The sequence below is a fragment of the Lithobates pipiens genome, unplaced genomic scaffold, assembly GCF_037356315.1.
Source record: "Lithobates pipiens isolate NorthernLeopardFrog02 unplaced genomic scaffold, aLitPip1_a1.2 Scaffold_27, whole genome shotgun sequence".
NCBI classification, from domain to species: domain Eukaryota; kingdom Metazoa; phylum Chordata; class Amphibia; order Anura; family Ranidae; genus Lithobates; species Lithobates pipiens.
The window spans coordinates 133,683,935-133,704,517 of record NW_027507788.1 but is presented as its reverse complement, the minus strand read 5'-3'; the positions used below and the strand labels follow the sequence as shown (position 1 = coordinate 133,704,517).

The window sequence follows — 20,583 nt, the reverse complement described above, 5'->3', positions numbered from 1 at the left end:
ATCAATCTATCCAATCAAGAGCCCGGACCCCGCGGAGATGAAGGGGCTCAGGTAAGTAAAACAGGGGGCTGGGTGGGCCGGTGACTGCCAGGTGTTTTTTCACCTTAATGCATAGGATGCATTAAGGTGAAAAAATATAAGGGTTTACAACCCCTTTAATATAACAGGACTGCACAAGGACCTTGCTAGGAAAAAAAAAATTCTCACTTTAAGTAGCAATGATCTGGCCGTGTGAGGAATGGACTTTACTCATGTAATGTACCTTCTAGTTTTTTAGCTTATCAATCTGAAAAGTTTTAAAAAAATTACCTGTTCTGTCTTGCGGTTAATGAGTATTCCCATCACTTTGCTGAAGAAGCTGGCTAGCAAAGGATTCAAGTCTTCGTCATTCTGCAGAAAGCCATACAACTGCTTCAGTAAAGACTCGTCTTCCCCTAATGCATCATTAACCTGTGATACGTCTGCTGTCAGTATCTCACATGACACACTGGCATACCTAATATTAAAAAAGAAAAAAATATATATTACATTTAAAGCATAAAAAAAAAAATACGCACACTCACAACAAGATAATAATATAGTAACAATAGCCACAGTTAAAGTATAAAAAAAAAAAAACACACACACCAATATAATATAGTAATAAACACAATACTACACTTTTTGGTGGGAATGTTGATAAATGAGGGGCAGAGGAATAGTAATATTTTAAGTACATGTAAATGTTTGATAACTTTTTGTGCATCAACAAACAAGTATGGTCAGGGATCAACACTTTCAATTCAGTATTATGAACAGAATAACTTCAAATCAAGTTTAGCCCCCAGCTAAAAGACCTTCTTCGCCATATGTTTGCTTTATTTATTGGCCAGAAGGCTTGGTGTATACACTAGAGGAGACTATGAAGCATGTAATAGCTTTTACCAATTAAGTTTCTCATGTTAGCTACTGGATGGACCTACCCTCCACAAATGTAAACGGTAAATAGTATCACTAGGTAAGCCATTGGAAATTTACTGACCAAATTACTGTATACATTACTTAAAGGATAAGTTCACCTTTTGGAGTCTGTTACACCCATATTTAGGGTGAATGATTACAGAACAAGCTGCAAAGCATGCAGGGAATTCAGGCAGTTTAACCACTCAGTGACTGCTGCAATCATAAAAATGTCCGGTCAACAAGTGGTTATTATAAGATCTTGGTACTTTTCTTTTTTTTTCCCCCCTTTTTAAAGCCAGCAAAATTGTCTGTCTTGTAAAAGTGGCCACATTTATAATACCAAAAATGACCGATTTGTGCTCATCAGCTGCTTTAGAGGGCAGGGGAGACATTAGGGGGTCTACAAAGCGTAAAATAAAATAGTCGCCCCTGACAGCTAATGGTTAAAGAGATTGCCAGCAGACAGGCAGCCGTCACAATATGAAAGGGGATTTTCAAGAAAGCTTATATTGAATTGTCATAATAGTTAGAATTACTATTACAATGCAAATTTTATACAATTAAAGTGTATGCTGCTACTATAGATTTTATTTGCTTTATATTTTGTTAAATTGGTGTTGCAATCTCTTGATGCTCAGTAAGTAAAAATTAGCAAAAATTAGGATTATTTTCATACCATTAAAATTAGTTCTTTGGAGTACAGTAAAGGACCAAGGCTCCTTTAAGTCTTTATCATAAGGGATATGCTAGCCCATGGAACCCCTTTCCACTCCCAGCAATTTTCCATTTTCTAGCATGCAGTCAGAGGAAAACGCCATGATAAAGGGGAGGATTTTACAGGCAAGACTAAATCCTTTATTTCTTAAATCCCACGGTACAGGACAAAGGCAACACAAGCAATAACACTGAGTGGTGGGCATTGCAGCAAACAATGCTAACAGGCATAAAAAAACTCAAAGAACTGTTTGAGGCACCTTACAGCCAAAGCTGGCATCATCAGATGTCTAAACATCCACCTGATAAAACTTCCCAAATTTGGGAACAGAACATCAAGGCAAATAACATCATAACAGGCAAATATGAGAAAGATTTCATAATTCAGAGTGCTAAAAGCCCAAAGGGCACCGACTGAACGGGATGAATGAGATTTAACAGACGTAAATTTTGATGATAATCAGCCTAATCCACCTAGTGTTGTTGGAAAGGCATGCAGGCCTGCCCTTTCAAGAGTCCGCAGGCAGGAAAAACACAGAATCCAAGGTTTAAATAGAAACAGTGGCTAAGAGGTAAACTGGCACTGCACATACATCAAACAATGTAGACAGATCTCTATACGGCAAGTCAAATAATTAGCTTTACCACATCAGATTCAATGAGAATAGGGTGGGATGGCTGAGCACAGCAGATTCTCCTTCAGCTATCCAGATGGCACACAGAGATTGGATAGGGTCAGTGATAAGACCAACAAGCCAGGTGTGGGTTCCAGGAGTAGCAGTGTGGGGAGGTCTGATGTCTGTTGCTGGCCATGCTGTGGTTCCCAAGCCTCGTTTTGGTTCCGATCACACGGTTGTGCCATTACTATACTGCGGACGCCGGATGAGCCTTGTGGATACCACAGCACAGCCAGCGACAGGTTCTGGCGTCAGACCTCCTCACACTACTACTCCCGGAACCTACACTTTAGGGTCAGTGATGAGACTGTCAACCCACTGGCCTGGACCTGAACAAGATTTTGCAGCTAACTACGCTGCCGTACCACACACACTTTTTTTTTTAAAATTTTTTTAAAGCCTATGGCGTGCAAAACACACCCAAAAATTTCCACCCGGTGCCAAAAAAAAGTGCACACACATAAAGAGTGACACACAAAAATGTGCAGTGGGTGTCTACTATCCTCCACAAGGACCTTACCCTGATCCCCCAGGGCGTTAGGCTCCAGACGGGGACTGAGGTACCAATACATGGCCCATCCAGCCGAAGCCGAACGACAGCCTTTCTCCGGAAGGTCTGCCGAAACAGACCCACCCAGATACTAGGGTAGGGGTTCCCCCGAAGGGAGACCCCCCAAAAAGAGAGGGCAAACCAAGCCAGAAGGCCTATGTCCACCCTCCCACGAGACGTTCAGGGTTGGCCCGAGGACCGACACCCTACTACCCAAATGTGCAGGTGACCACACAAAACGTGACAAAACACACACAGAAATAAAACAAATAAAGTGGGGAAGGGATAGTGGAGATAGAGAGTGGAGAGGGAGAGTGGAGAGGGAGAGTGAAAAAGGTGGCCATTGTGTAAACACAATGACCAGGCCCTCCGGCCAGGAATCAAAAATTCCTCTGGTCCTAGCCAAAAGGCCCGGCCCTAGAGGCAGGTGTGAAAAAGCGTGTTTTATAGTGACGTGACCAAGGTGCCAGACATCAGTGTGACAAAGCACAGTGAACTTAACGCACCTCTGGACTGCCACTTCAGGGGCACATCACCATAGGCTTTTCAACAAAAGCATCCCCGACCCCCAGCCCAGACCACAGCAGCCCCCACCAGAGCCAGAAAGGCATGGAGATCCAGGAGCTTAGTGAGAGCCCTTTGCCATCAGGCCTCACCCTCGCTCCCATCACTCCTACCCAATTACATTCGGGAAGTACAGGCCATTCCCCCGATGGGAGAAAGGGGAACCAACGTTCCCTCCCAAAAAACTGACCGGAGCTAAAGCTGCCCCAATCCAGGTCAGAAGGCCAGGGTCCCCTCCCCTGGTGCCGACCAGTGGTTCTCCATCCTCATCAGAAGGCTTCCCTTTTGGCTACGAACCACTCCAGGTTACCTTCAAACCAGCAGGTTTTGCATAGCAACCGCCACCCCTGCTCCACCTCGCCGTAGAACAGGGACGGAAGCAAGCGCCACCTCCTGGTAACTGATAAGAACAGATACTACACTTGATCTTAGCCAAAAGGCCGAGAAGCGACACAGGGTCTAGTGCCAAAGGCAACGTTACGAGACAGCCTTGGGCCTTCCATGTGACATGGGGTCTGGACACAATACAACCACTGTGGAAGATACAATCATTGTCACAGTGATGTTGATTCAGCCGGGGGAGAAGGGGTTTCTTAGTGTAAAGAACTAAGCATAATCTTCAGTCTTCCAGAAAACACAGAATTACAAGCCAAAAACCTGCTTTCAGTACAGAGAAGGGTTGTTCCTGCACCTAAGGATACAAGCAAATACTGAGGATTTCTGGGAGTTGGATGGGTTCTATCAGCTGTCCTAATAGCGGTTTGCCAGTGTTTTGAACTAAAGGTGGCAGAATTTAACTCATGGTCAAGACTTATAGGAGCCTGTGTCCTGTACTATACGATTAAGAAACGTTATTATTGGTAAACAAGTCCATGTATTTTTTAATAGTACTGTAAAATATATAATGTGAAATCAACAGGCCCAAATTAGACTAGCTTTTATACTCTTAATATTTGGGAGAGCCACAGCTAAGGGCCGGTTCACACAGCGAGGCGAGGCGAGGCGACACGGCTCGCCTCGCCTCGCTCCCGCAAGTCGCCCCCATTCAGTACTATGGAACCGTTCTGAGAGGAGCGACTCGAGTCGCTCCGACTCAGAAAAAAGGTTCCTGTACTACTTCGGGGCGACTTCGGGGGCGACTTGCATTGACTTCTATACAGAAGTCCTCTGCAAGTCGCCGCTCAGCTCCCCGCAGGTCGCGGCGAGGTAAGTCGGAGACGCCTCACCGCGCCTCGCTGTGTGAACCGGCCCTAAAGGAAATAGGAATTTGATGTACCTCTAAATTCCATATCTTGGCATACAGGACACATAAATGGATTCTTAGACCATAGGTTATATATATGTGGCTACCTTCAGGTGACTGTACACTTGCAAAAGCTTTGTGACCACCCTCCAGTGTATAGTGTATCCCTCCATTATATTCATATAACCCCACCCACTCCATGATGCTCCAATTTTTAAACAAGCAATAAGAAGATCACAGAGAAGAGAGGGACCTGTGTCCTATATTCCAACATATGGAATTTTACAGGTACATCAAAAATTGCTATTATCTTAACAATAGAGTACAGAACACAGGAATTCTTAGACTATTGGATTCCCCCCAAGCAATAAATTTGAGGGGTAGGCAAAAAAAAGAAATAAAAAAAAAAAAAAAAAAATCACTAGAATAGCAACAGGCCCACAGGAAAAAAAACAAGATGGGTCAACAGACTGGAGAGACTGTTGAAAGTGGGAGCCAGACCCCTTTCACACTGCAAAGTGCCCTGAAAGAGTCGCTCCTGTCTCTCAAAAGTGAAAGCCAGGGGGCTTTCACACTGGAGCAGTGCGCTGGCAGGACGCTAAAAAAGTCCTGCTAGCAGTATCTTTGGAGCGGTGTGTATACCACTCCTGCCGATTGAACTGAATGGGGCAGCACAGCTATACCGCTGGTTTTAACCCTTTCTCAGCCACTAGCGGGGGTAAAAGCACCCCGCTAGCGTCAGACTAGCGCCGCTGAAAATAGCCGACGCACCCACCGTCCCAGTGTGAAAGGGGACCAACTTTCAGTCAAAGCACACAGCAGCAGAAGCCCTCCCAGTCCAAGGCAGGAGATGGATATATGCAAGATAGAGGCATGCAGAAAACCTGTGATTTTTTATAAAATTATGTTGGATGGTTTTAGACTATATGAGCTTTTCTTTTCTGGCGGACATCCTTTCACGGATTTAACCTTCTGAGGGAAAGAAGCGGAGATGGGAGAGCTGTGAGCTGGGTGGGGCCAAAATTTTAAGCACGCTTGCCTTTAAAAAAAAAAAAGTTAGGCCCTGAAATCCGATGAGTGAGGGGTGGATTCTGTTTGCACCAGTGGATTTTTTTGAGGCTTTCAATGTATATATATATATTTCACATAAATACCAGAAAAAGAGCGTCACTGGTCTTGGAGGGTGAAGGCACAGTGGTCGTTTAATTCAACATTTTGACGAGGCATAAGCTCGTCTTCAATATATACAGTATATTTTATGAAGACACTGTCTCACACTGGCATGTGGTGTGACAGATTCATTTTCAGGTCTTATTATTTTGCTTCATGTGATTGGGACACTTGCTGGATGTTTAAATATGGACATTTGTATAACGGGTTTTTGTTTAAAAACATTATTCGGATGTTAGAAAAGTCTTCTCTCTTTCTTTCCCAATACACAAACATGGGAAGAGGAGCCTTTAGCCAAGTGGATTACATCTAGTATCCATAGCATCCCATTCAGGGGGTCTGAAGGTGGATTCTCAGAGTTGTATGGTGAGCTTGGTAACTTAGTTCTTCGAGTTCCTTCAACATCCCCAGAACTGCAATTCAACAGCCTTATGCAGTACTTGCATTAGTTGTCATAGGGACAAAAAAACAGCAGTGTGGGTTAAAATAATAGACGTCAGCAGGCTCCTAGCCCTGTGACAAAGTCTTGATGATGAAACATGTCGGGAGGAGCTTAATCACGTCATCACATTGTGACCAGTAAGTGCTGCGAGAGCTGCCAAGAACACTGAGGGAGATAGACACAGGCTTCTGGATGAATTTTTATCCTTCTGCATTTAAATGTGGGTGTATTTTTTTTTTATTCTAATCTTGAACAAAGACTGTATTCAACTGCAGTGTAAGGTAAATAAAAGACAGGCTACAACTTAAATTTCCACCCATCAGTCACACCCCTCTGTATGCTATATCTTGGAGGGAGATGCTCTCTATCACTGCCAGGACCTCAATACAGAATATAAACCTGGGAGACGGGTTTTTACAGTCTAGGAGCAGTGCCAATATGTTATGATAATTGAATCACATTTTATCTTTGGAGGAGGTCATATCTGTACCTACTTTCAGTGTGGTGTTATTGCACCAATCCTTTAAAGGGAAGGGGCACCAACAGGGCCAACAGTGGAGGAGACAAAACGATGCGTATATATTTTTAAATTGTGAAACAAAGTGGTGGTGTGCGCTAGTATTTTCCATGCGTAACTTAAAGCGGAGGTCCCCCACCACTGAAAAATTAAAAGCCAGCAGCTACACATACTGCAGCTGCTGGCTTTTTATAATAGGACATTTACCTATCCTGGAGTCCAGCGATGTCAGCACCACAGTCGGGTGCTGCCACCGCCATTGTGGGTGATGGAACCCAGCAGTGTAGCCTTATGGCTTCACGCCGGAACCCTACTGCACACGCGCAAGGTTCCGTTCCCCTCTCCTACTGGCTTGACGATGGGGGAGGAGGATGGAGCCTCGCAGTGACTTCATTATCCACGGGTGTGGCTCCCGGTAGTGGGAACAGGATACCTGTCAAAGACAGGTATCCTGTCCCCCCCCCGATCGGTGGCAATTGTGGCACCGGAGGGGGAGGAAATAAATAAGCGGGAGTTCCACTTTTGCATACTTTTTGGGTCACATTTTTGAATGGGACAGAATTGTAGAATTTTGAATATTGTAATGAGCCTAGCACAACTTGCAAACCAGCAATTAAAATGCTATAGCCACAAAAACTAGAATTTTGCCATGGTCTAACTTAACTCCATTGCCAAATTAACCAAGACTGTGACCACTTACATCATTAAAAAGTACACAAGTAGTACTAGGTTACAGATAGTTAACTTTCAGGAGGTGCGGATGACCTCTTGGATTACAGCCCATTGTTTACAATTTGAACTTTTATTGATCGTCAATAATATAGCTTTTCCTGTACTTTCGGAGCTGCAAAAAGTAGATCTTGCAGTCTCCTATACAGCAGGCACCCCGTCTATTCACTGAAAACTTTATAATTTTCTGTGTGGGTTCACAGAATACAAAGATTTAATTGGACAAGAGGGGAGGTGAGGCGAACAAATGACAGGACAGCTATACTATCACTGCTCAATGAAAGTGTAAACTGTAAATAGGCTGTAATTTGTAACCAAGCAGCTTAAAAAAAAAAAAAAAAAAGTATTTTCCCGAAACTGTTCATTAACAATGCAATGTAAATAGCTATGCGTTAGATTTGAGATCATGCTTACTTATATCGCAGTTTTTCATCCATGTCACTGGACGGCTCCTGTGTAATGCAGGTCACCAGGTCCTCCATGTGCTGAGGCTGGACAAGGAATTGCACAAGCTTGCGGTTGACTACTTTGCACTCCTGCAGAACATCCTCTTCATCAAGCAGTTCATAAAGGGTAACATTTTCCCTTTCTAGAAGGGTGTCCACATGTGAACTTGTATGCAGGTCAAACTTCCAAAACATGTCTCACTGCAAAGTAAGAATATACATAAATTAGAAAGGTTTTCGTTTATTGGGTTAGACAAGCATTTCTCAACCTTATTTCAGTCAGGGCACCCTTTAGAATTGTGCACAATCTCAGGGCACACCAGGAGGTGCATCAGAGCATGCACGCTTTTTATTGCACATTCCCACCTGTTGCATTTTTAATGGGCTGCTGTGTGCGCGTGAAGCACACAAAAAGGTGACAGTAGCATTATTAAAACTGCACCACACAAAAACATATGATACCGTGCTACCATGCATTTTAGCAGAAGCAAACTAATGGAACCCATGCGGTTCTGCAAAAGGTAGTGCATTTTAGTGTGTAATGCGGGAAAACCAACATACTTTACCACACTACACCTGGTGTGAACAAGCCCTAAAATGTAGTTTGTGAAGCAAATCTTCCCCCAAAACAAAAAGGTTTGTGACCCTTCCCCCATTGTATCCCCAGAGGTGGATACAATGGAGGAGTAGTGACAGCAGCAGAGAGGAGCACAATGGCGTGGGCTGTGCTCTCCCCCAGGAAGTAGGAAGCTGCTGCGGAACAGTAAAACTTGTGAGGCAGCTGCTGACACAGTCAACCTGTGTTGACAACTCTGAGGCGGGGAAAGAGGCTGACCCCCGGAATGTTTAGTTCTGGATGGAGTGTTACATCCGCGCAGCATAGTCAACATAAGTGGCTAGCACTGTAGGCAGAGGGTACTCATCACCTGGTGCCCCCATGTTCAGAGGGCCACTGGTTTCTGGTCTAATAGCCTTTCGGGGTCATCTCCTGTATACACACAAGAGGAAGGAGCTGTAAGGGGTAGAACACAGCCCACACCTCCTCTGTCACTAATCTAGTCTTCAACCAAGAAAGTTGTGGGCACCTGACTTAACTGGAAAAAAAAAAAAAAAAACACCTGAGACGGCAGGGAAAAATGTTATTTTGGACAATGCTTTTATCCCTACCTGGAGAATTTTGTGGAACTCCAGGGTGCTGCGGCAACCTGTTGATAAACGCTGTGTTATCGCATCACAGCAAGTTAGTATTTACTATTAAAATTACTTTGGGCTTAAACCTTTATACAAAATTCATGCTTTCATATTCTAGCATTCAATTTTATTTTGCACATGCCCATAATAGATTTTATCTGTAGAGAAAATTTAGGATTAAAGTGCCCCCGAAATCAGTGAAATGTATGGCAAGGGAAACCCTCTGTATGAATATTTTTTGTGCAAGTGGAACTGCTGTGCAATTGAAAAAAAAAGAAAGAAACCTTTGACATAACTGTGAATTCCATATCTTTTAGGCCCCTTTCACACTGGGGTGGCGTCGGCGGTAAAAGTGCGCTATTTTTAGCGCAGCTTTACTGGCAGTATTCAGCTGCTAGCGGGGGCAGTTTTACCCCGTTAGCAGCCGAGAAAGGGTTAAAACCACTGCGCTTTGCTGGTGGTATAGCCGCGCTGCCCCATTGATTTCAATGGGCAGGAGCGGTGCATACAGCGCTCCAAAGATGCTGCTAGCAGGACTTATTTTTTACCCTCCTGCTAGTGCACCGCTCCAGTGTGAAAGCTTAGACACAGCAGCGGCTGTTTCAGGGCGCTTTGCATGCGCTATATTTAGCGATGTACTGGCTGCAAAGCGCCCCAGTGTGAAAGGGGTCTTAGGCTTAATGTACACGGAACATTTTACAACCTCTCCTGAATATTTTACAGATAGTGTGACAGACCGTAAATTAAGTTTTAAAAAAAAAATGTCAGTTTTACTGCGTTTGCATGCCGCGTTTAGAAGTTTTTTTTTTTTTTACACAGTCATAAAATTAAAAATGAAAACGTGGCTAAATGAGAGTTACTGCGTTTACAAGCCCTCACAGGCATTTGGCGTTTCAAATGCCTCTGAGCATCCGTCCTGAATGCATTTTTTTTGCTTTCCAAAAAATGCTTCTAAATTCCATTGCCTAGAAAACGACCCTGTGTACTAATTCAGGGGCAGCTGAAAAAACACCCAACTGCTCCTTAACATCCGTTTACCAGCAGCAGTGTAAATGAAGCCGAACAATTTCAATGTTTTAAAAACAAATTTACTAAATGGAAGTTCCATGAGGGGTAAAAAAAGGGGGGGGGGCATGAAAAAGTGGGTTCACACTTGTGCGTTGCAGACACCTTATGATATTTGCACAGGGATTGCAACACATTCCTGTGCACATTACATGCAATGTCTGCAGTGCAATTTAAACCATACATTTTTTTTATGGCTCAAATCGCATCCACACCAAAGTGTTGCAGGACCCTTTCTGTTCCGTACCAAATTGCATCACGTGTGTGTTCACACAACCCATTTTGCGATCTGTTTTGGGGTGTCGTTAATCTAACATTGACACCCACAGCAATCGCATGGATGACATGAGATTAACGCACAGGATTTGCTGCGTTTCCCTCATCGCATCAGTGCGAACCTTGGCCTAAGGTTAAAGGATACGTTTTCCTTTAGTAACAAGTTACACGCATAGTTAAAGTGCAACATGTTACTTTAGCCCCCTCCCCCCAACCTGTGACAGCAGGCAGAGGTGCTTCTGCTACACCCCCCCCCCCCTCCCCCATCATTCACAGAGCTCTGTGAACAAATGGTGGGAGTGGATGTCATTGCACAAGCCCGGAAGTGGTTGAAGGAATCAAACACTAGTTGCAGTGTCCTTATAAGGTGCTTTATGTTGTATTGCACCAGGTTTTTTACTGTGCACTTTATAATGTAAGTGTTAATTAGTGATTTTCAGAAGCTGTAAGCATGATGGTAACTGTTTTTTTGAGTTACAAGTAGAAGAGCATTCACTGGGATAGAGTGGTTGCTGCCATTAATGAAATTAATCATTTTGAGTGGAGGTGCAGTGACTACGCTAAGAATACCTGGGAGGTGATTTGCCCCTTAAAAGGGGAAGGCGCAGTTTGGCCTGTTGTGTACATGGGGCAAGATCCTAAAGGTGAGAGCATAGTCAGGTGGTGGAATACACTGGATCTAAATCAGGCGTTATCCACGGGCTCCCACTGCTGTAAATCACAGCCAGCGAGGAGAGAATGATGGGTGGTGCTGAGCCACAGTGTGTGTCAAGAGCAAACCTTCATGAATGCCCACATTGCAATCAGCTTGCTATAGTGGGCATTCGACAGGAGGGGGGAGCCAGCACCACCAGCGGGGCAACCCAAGAAGAGGATGATCAGCGTAGCTCTGTGCAAAATAATTTTTTTACTAGTAATGGCGGCGATCTGCGATTATCGGGACTGCAACATTATGGCGGACACATTGGACACGTTTTTGGGACCATTGGTATTTATACAGCGATCGGTGCTATAAAAACTCTGATTGCTGTAAAAATGTCACTGTCAGGGAAGTGGTTAACATTAGGGGGGCGATTAAGGGGTTGTGTTCCCTAGTGTGTGTTCTAACTGAAGGCGGGAGGGGACAGATCGCTGTTCATATTCTGTATGTACAGACGATAAGTTTCTTCTTCGCTCAGAGAACCGGAAACAGTTTACACACACAGATCCCGGTTCTTGGTGTGCCACGAGCAACCGCGGGAGTCTGGCGGTGATCGCGACTGCCGGGCACTCGCATAGGCTCCATGGGCGTCACTCCTAGTGGCCACAGGGTAAGGCAACGTTACATAACATCGTTTCGCCCAGCCGTGCTATTCTTCTGCAGTAAAAATGAGGCAGCTGGTCGGCAAGTAAATACAAAAATGAAATATAAGGAAACATTATGCAGATGGAAAGCTCAAATAGTAGCGAGACACATTTTCAACACAGTAATTCGAGAAACAAATCAGCTTTTAATCCTTAACCACCAGGGCACCAGTATCTAGAGGTATTCAAAAATATGTAGAAAAAAGATTTTAAAAACTTGAAGGTGAAGAAAAAGAGAATTAAAGATATGGAAAAGGAGATTAGAGCTTTGGCAGAACAGAAAAACATGGTTATATGTCCTGCCGATAAAGGGGGGGGGGGGGTGATTTTGAATAAGACTGATGATAGGGAAGTGAAGAGAATTTTGGCAAATGAAGGCACAAATTATCAGGTAATCTCACAAAAAAAAAAAAAAAAAGCCAAAAGGAGAAATAAAAAAAGAGTGGCATAAGGAAGGAGCTAAAGTTGGTATACTGAGAAGCTAGGCATCTAGTGCAAGATGGCCCATTTTTTCACATATACATACCCACTACAGCCACTAGTAAAGCAGGGATCATCCTAATTAGGGATAGCAAAGATCTTATAAATGCACAAATGGGGTCTGAGTGAACGGAGGATGTATTATGACATCCATCGTTGTATAATCTCTGTATACAATCAAACAAAGATGGTATAAATGCAGTTAAAGTGGACGTAAACCCTCACATATACCCAGTGAAGTGAACAGCCTCATATGAAACACAGGGATTAAGCAAATCTCCCTACAGATTTACATGTATATCTGCTGTCTTCAATCTTTATATACTGTATAGAAAGTGCACATCATGTTAGAGGTTAGCACTGCAGTGAAGCCTAGGCATACAGCCAAACCGGCTGATTGGAGGAAAGGCACACACCCCTTCTCTTCATAGGTAGATTCCTTTAGCTCCGCTTGTTGATTCGCTCAGGGCTCTGGGCTATTGTCCCTGAAGAAGGCAACAATGACCTTTTATGTCGAAACGCATCAGTAGCTGCTGTCTCACTTTTGACAGTTGATCCTTGGGTATTCTAATGCTTTGATTACATGTTGCCTATCTTATCCTATGGTTTTTGTTTTTATTGATCAATTCTTTCATATGCATTTTACGGTCTATGTTTGTATAATACATTTTGTACTTATTTGATATATATTACTGCTTTTGGTCTGTTAAAGTGCCACTTGCAAGAATTGAACATAGAATTTAATTTAAACTGCTCTACTGTAAATTTTTAATCTTCCCCTTTTTTAATACCTTTACTTTTTAGGATATTGGTGGATAAACAAATGAATGCCAATATTCTCATTGTACACATTCCCGGATAAGGCTTAGAAGGGTGCTGCATTAACAACCAGCTAGAGACTGAAAACTTCACGGGTCAGTGTACATCTTTACCAGCACACCGCAGATCAACAAGTACCGTCCAAAAGTTTTATAGTACAATGATCACATTACAATGGACAGAGTGCAAATATTCAGAGGTGACCATCACATGCTTATGAAAGGGGTCACATCCGCCATTTGGTGTACACGCCGGCTCCAGGAAGAGAGCCGAACACAACACCTCCCAAATACTAGATTTGGCTGGCTGATTTACACTGTACCGCTTTGAACACTCACAATGTGCATTTTTGTGATGTTATGGGCACATTTTCATAAAGAGTTATGCGATTAAGGGGAACTTTGGTTTGTGCTTCCTGTAACTCCTGAACAAATAAGGTACACAAAGTGTATTGTGGTGTCACATATTCATGCTTCCTGTGGCGATCGGATGAGGATCTTGAAAAAAAAGACCAGTTCTGCTACAGAATGTTGTTGTAGCCTATTTTATTATATGCAGTCAAGAAGTTTTGGTGAGTGGAGGAGCATTGGTGCTGTGTGGAAAAATTGACAAGTTTTTTGACCACAAAAAGCAAACGTGTTTAATGACACCCTGAGTGGCCATTGTAAGCACTCTTTATGGACTGTGTGAACACAGCTTAATGCTGAATATGTATTTGCAGAGGTGTTTTCGGTTTAGATTTAAATTTGAGCACTTTAACCACCACACCAAGCCCAAGGATGTCATGACGTCCTTGACTTTCAGTGGAGATAGTTGAATGATGGCTGCAGCTACAGGCATCATCCAGATATCTTTTAGAGCCGGCGATTCTGCGTACCGTAAGAACGATCATAGGAGCAGTTCTGCCACTTGATCGTTCTTAATGACAAAGGGAGGGGACACTCCCCCCGCCATCAGAGACCCGGAGAAAGAATCCGCCGCCAGATGATGAGCATAGAGATTTCCAGTGACCAGGTGGTCACCAGTCATCTCTATGGCCCCTGGAGGTCCTGGCGCGACGTTATGACGTCACGTTTGGGCTGCGGTTGTAAATAAAGCCGCGATCGCGGCTGGAAAGCATGGGATCGTTCATTTTTTTTAGCTCATGTTTTCCGCCCCTGTCCCCATGTGCTCGAGCACAGAAGCGACCGCACACTTAAGTATCACCCATATATGTAAACACTGTTCAAACCACACAACGGTATCGCCATGTGCATTAGAACGAGAGCAACAATTCTAGCAATAGACCTCATCTAACTCTCAACCGGTAACCTGCAAAAAAAAAAATTAAATTTAAAGCGTCGCCTATGGAGATTTTTAAGTACCGAAGTTTGACACCGTTCCATGAGTGTGCGCAATTTTAAAGCGTGACATGTATCTATTTTTAATCCACAAAACAGTTGTCTTTTTCTGAAAAAAAATTGTGTGTGAAAGTTTTTTTGCGCAAATACCGTGCAACATAAAAACTTGCAATGACCGCCATTTTATTTCCTATAAAAATATATATAATGTTTGGGGGTTCTGAGTATATTTCTAGCAAAGAAATTATGATTTTTACATAGGCCCGGTATGGAAGTGGTTAATTTGTATTGATATTATCTGGATAATTTAGCTTAATTCAGTTAGCTAAAACAAACATTTTATAGCCCGAGTGCAGTTCACATTTTTGAAGGTAACCTTTCTTCATAAAGAGCATTTTTTTTTTTTTTTTTTATGAAGCACATAAAAAGCATTGTAGCAGTGATCAGCAGGCCTACTGCAGATCTCTCTATGTGCTTGTACATCCTGTACGGGCAAGTAGATACACTGACAGGAAGAATCAATGAACTACCACAGCACCGTGGCAGTTCATCGATAACTACAAGCCAACAACTGCAAAAAGATGTCGGGCTTGTAATTAATTTGCATACAGACCTGTGTGAATGAATGTGTGATTTAAAAAAGCGACAGCCAGTACAGGGAACTTCTCCCCATACTGCTGTCACCGGGAGTGAGGGGGATCAGGTAGTGGTTGCAGCATTTGGAACACATTACATGTTCCACCCTAAAAAAACAGGTGGAACATGTAACAAGGTTTCCAAAGGTTATGAAAGGTGAAATTACACAAAGGAGTACCTTTCCTTTGGGCTTTCAAGGAACATAAATTACATATCTAATTTCCTGACTTTGTATCATATTAAACTAAAGTGCCAGGACTGGATAAACATGCACAAAATTACCACATTTTAGAAAGCAAACACAAGATTTTCTGAAAGGCATGGTGAGTCTTTTGAAAATCTGAATTTTTGCCACATTTTTTTGGAATTTATAGGAAAGAAAAAAAAAAAAGTTTTTACACAAAGTAGTCAATAAGATATTTCTAACAAACATTTGTATGGGCATACATTACGCATCCAAGTAATAGAAAAACCCACATAATTACCACATTTGGGAGAGTAAACAACCCAAAGTATTTTTAAGAAGCGTGGCGAGTCTTTTGAAGACTATTTTACTGGTACAAGTTTTTAGAAAAAGTGGAAGGATTTTTTTTTAACATAGTTGTCAACGTAATAGTATATTTCTTACACACAGCATGGGCATACTTAGAATTACAACCAAAAGACACATTCTACTCCTGGGTATGGTGATACCCCATGTATGAGACTATGGCGTCACTTTTGAGACAGATTAGGGAGATTGAGGACCCAGACTGAAGAAGAGCCGTGCACAATATCCATATTCATTCAGAAACAGAAACATAATAAACAGTTTGCTGTGCTTCCCCTGTATTTTCCTCCTGCGCAGGAGAGAGAGGAGGAGGAGCCAGATTTCAGCTGCTGCAGGAAAACGCAGGGGGATCGGTTCCTGTAAATGTCGTCCCTGCTCCTGTTCATGTTTTGAGTGTTGACAAGGAAGGAATGCTTTCTACTTGTCACATGCCCATGATCGATGGGTTGCCAATACTAACTATGTAAATGTAGAATGCAGACAGGCCTTTCCTGGCAAAAACATATGTAAGCCATTAACCGATTTAAGACCACCTGCCATTGTTTGACGGTGGCACAATGGCTCTCCTGCACAAAACACTGTAAACAAGGCATTTCTTTGTTCTGACAGGTGACATGACAGGGATCTATTGTTCCCAGTGGTCGGGAACTTTGATCTCTGTTATGTCCCAGTAAGCCCACCCTCCCCCCCCCCCCCTCGTTAGAAACATTCATAGGAAACAGTTAACCCCTTGATCGCCCCTAGTGTTAACCCCTTCCCTGCCAGTGACATTTACACAGTAATCAGTGGCCATTTTTAAGCTCTGACCACTGTATAAATATCAATGGTCCCAAAAAAGTGTCAAAAGTGTCTGATCTGTCCGCTGCAATGATAAAAAAAAAAAAAAAAAAAAAAAAAAAAAAAAAAAAAAAAAAATCGCAGAACACTGCCATTACAAGTAAACAAAAAAATATGACAAAAAAAATTCCCTATTTTGTACAAGTTAACCAAATCAATATATGCTTATTGCAATTTTTTTTACCAAAAATATGTAGTAGAATACATATCGACCTAAACTGAAAAAAATGTTTTTTTTGTTTTTTTTTTTAAATGTAGGATATTTATTATAGCAAAAAAAATTCTCTAAATTGTCGCTCGTTTTTGTTTATAGCGCGAAAAATAAAAACCATAGAGGTGATCAAATATCACCAAAAGAAAGCTCTATTTGTGGGAGAAAAAAAAGGATATCAATTGTTAATTGTTTGGGTACATCGTTGTGCGACTGCGCAATTGACAGTTAAAGCGACGCAGTGACGAATCGCAAAAAATGCTTTGGTTATTAAGGGAGTAAAACTTTCCGGAGCTGAAGGGGTTAAAAACTGTTTAAAAACGTCAATAAAAAGCAACACTACATGCATACAAAGGGGGTGCTTCTGCAGTCAACAAATTTCTCTGGAGTACGACTAACAGGCTGATCAAGGAACAGAGCAAGACTGAAAAATCGAATTACAAAACAAAACGACCCACCCCCAATTACATACTACTTAGTACCTCCCATTTAGAGTGAACGTAAATTACCTATAACACCGACACCTCTCACACCAGCGAGAATGACATTGCCCCCTATCCACATGCAGACTCCTGGAACATGTTGCATATCTCTGGAGACTGCAGGAGCAGTCTTCCTGCTGTCCAAGATCGCACACACGTGCAGTGGGGAGACAGCTGTGATTCGTCAGAAGTCAAAGCCAGCACGTAAAACCAAGATGGCGGTTCCAGGGATCCACATTGGTAGGAGGAATGAGCTGCAGGAAGACAGAGCAGAAATCCATAACATAGTAAGAGTGCACCTACAGTATCTGTTACGGCTGACTTTACATTTTCTTAAAAACTAAGTGAAGTTCCTCCCTAAGCTGCCACCACAATAAGATACTGTTTTTGTTTTGTTTTTTTACACATAAAACGACTTCCTCTTGGGTAATACTCTAGTAGGACGAAACAAATCAGCCCCTCCTCAGCCTGATATGGCTGATTACATAGGCTAAATTGCAAAATAATAATGTGAAATATTTAAAATCTTGTCAAAATGAAAAGGTTTAAAAGAAAAGTAAACATTTTCATATATCATGATTGTATGGAAGCTTTTGCTTTTAGGTTTAACGGGGCAGGTAAATATAAAAGACCCCAATGTATTTCATTTAAAAAGCATTTCAAATACTGAAATGTATTTATACACCATGTCAACATATCTGTACATCAGTATTCACACTAGGAGAGGAAGGGGTAACGTAGGCCAATCAGGCTTGAAAACAATGTCAAATGCTGTGAATCAAATATATGGAAGCTTTTTAATTGTGAGCACAGGTGCGACCTCATAAGTAAGCTGCTGTTCCTTTACTGTCCCAATCAGAGGCATAACTAGAATCTTCAGGGCCCCAGTGCAAGAAACCATGAAGTGCCCCCACCAGAGGTATTGCTGGGTCTACAAAAGATCTCGGGCTAAAGCCCATAGCTTAGAAATAAAGAAAGTCATACACTTGAGTGGGCATACATGTGTGTTATTGTTACATATCTGAGCACGGATTCCCCCTTTACATCAGGGTCCCCAGAGGGTCCTCCCCCTTTACATCAGGGTCCCCAGAGGGTCCTCCCCCTTTACATCAGGGTCCCCAGAGGGTCCTCCCCCTTTACATCAGGGTCCCCAGACAGATGCCCCCCCCCGCCCCAGAGGTTCCCCTGTACATGGCTGATCTCCACTCCAGACTGTGCACCTCCAACCCCCAGCACATCTCTGTAACCCCGACAGTGATCGGCAGCTCTATGGTGTCCATGGGCGGCAAGATCTCCCTGCGGCTAGTAGTTCTCCTCCCGAGTGTCAGTGGCGAGAGTAGGGGCCTCTGATCTGGGGCATGCATCAGCAACAGTGTACAAGCAGAGCGACTCACTTGTATACTGAAGAGGGAAACAAAAAAAAAAAAAAAAAAAGGAACAATTTGTTTTTTTCCAATTTTATTCCTGAAGGGTTTGTTTTTTTTCCCCAAAAATTGGAAAAATGTAAAAAAAGAAAAAAAAAAAAAAAAAGTGTGTAATATTTCATTTTAACATGATGACTAAAATATTTTGAGACAGGGTGTTAAAATATTTTCCAAATCATTTCTTAAAAAACAAAAACAAAAAAAAAAAAAAAAATAAATAAAATAAAAAAAAGGTAGGATATCAGATTATTCTAATTTCTGCGCACTTAGTGAGGACAAACAAGTCCTAGGTAACAAACAGAACCCTCCAATGCATTTCTTCCTTTAGGAGTTGCTGTGCTGCTATTGTAACAAGAAAAAGGTTTCAGTTTTGCTATTGCATGTTAGTGGGTGTGTTTGGTTTGTTCTGTCCTCTTCACTAGGCCTCAAAAGCATTGGAAGAAAATACAGAGCAACAAAAAAGGACCTGAAAGTATATACTTAATTAAAAAAAAAAGGTAAGTTTACATTTATCTAAATCTGAATCCAGAAAACTGAATCGTTTAGCTACATTAGTTTATCTTTATAAAACGGAAAAAACTGGGTTTTCCCCCCCCCCCCGAGCTTCAAAATTTCCAGAAATTTTACATCTCTAGTCAGAGGCCCCTCACCTCTGCATACACTGACACTTGGGATGAGAACTACAAGCCCCAGGGAGATCCCGCCACCCACCTCCCCCCACTACATTCTAAACAGACAGCCAGAGGTGCAGGGGGAGATCCTGGGGTTTGGAACTCTGGGTCTGCCTCTTGGAACATATGATAGGAACTTCCCAGGGTGCCACTGTGAAGCTCTGAATAGATCATCAATGCCTCACTCAACTATGAAGTGGAAAAACACAAAGGTCCCACTCACACTTTGGGGTCCAAAATAGCATGACAAGTCACAACCCATGTTTCCCAATGAGTACAGTTCATGTCTGTGCGACTTAAAGTTGCAGTAGCTAGCTGCCATAACCCTGACTTTTTTTTTACTATAGGCGATTGTCAGATAAAAGCGGCCACACTAGCGGATTCACCGCGGGATCCCATTTACAAGTGGCAAGTGTCGTTATATTCCTTGTAATAGGAATAAAAGTGAAAAAATAATAATAATAAAGGGGACAGTGTAAAACAAAAACAATATATATATATATTTTTTTTTTTTAAGCGACCCATCCCTCCGTGCTTGTGCACAGAAGTGAATGTATACTTAACAGTTCAAACCACATGTGGACCACGCGACACTGTTATGCCACTGCCTTTTTCACACATAACCCAGAATGCCGTGGTGCTTACAAAAAAGGTTGGGAACCACTGTAAGAGATCCCAATTGCAGTATAATTCATTTAATTATACTGACAAAACAGATTGCAGAATGCATGAGGCAAGAGTTGTAGTGTAGTAAAGGGAACCACTAACTCAATATAATACTTGAAGTGTTTATACATGAGGTCACTACTGCAAGCAGACAAAAAGAAATGTGAATTATAGACTCCGAAGTCCTGAAAATCACGAGCCCTGAGCTGTACCATATTTCTAACTAGAGATAAGGTTAAGCGTCCTCTGAAATTGCACTCTAAATAGCTGTGGGTTATGTCATTAACACCCACAGTCCACCTCTGTGTTTACACGAGCTGTGCGGTAATAGTGACCCGGCTTGCAGCTCACTGGAGTAAAAAGAGCGCAAGTTCAGAGCTCAGCTAAAAAAGAGTTTGGTGGATTCACAAGCTCATCACTATTTATAACTCAGACATTGGTTATGAAAGCATATCCATGGTAAAAATGAAATATATTCATTTATACATTATAACAACAATGTTGAAGACTGTAAACGCTGTGAAGTTAATATGTCCACTCATATACTTTCAATGCTCCTTTCAGTAGGCACTGCTATGTCACACATTTCAGAGTTTG

The 20,583-nt window shown here is 42.4% G+C and overlaps 1 protein-coding gene and 1 pseudogene across 1 annotated transcript in view; both read right to left on the bottom strand.

Moving 5' to 3' along the window:
• The window catches only part of LOC143934136 (serine/threonine-protein phosphatase 6 regulatory subunit 1-like), a gene marked incomplete in the record, with an annotated part of 277,801 nt that overhangs the window by 215,698 nt on the left and 41,520 nt on the right, over positions 1–20,583 (bottom strand). The window contains 2 exon segments of the mRNA XM_077457496.1: positions 310–496; positions 7,963–8,195. Coding sequence (XP_077313622.1) covers positions 310–496; positions 7,963–8,189 — 414 coding nt within the window.
• On the bottom strand, positions 3,720–3,899 carry LOC143934665 (U2 spliceosomal RNA; annotated as a pseudogene).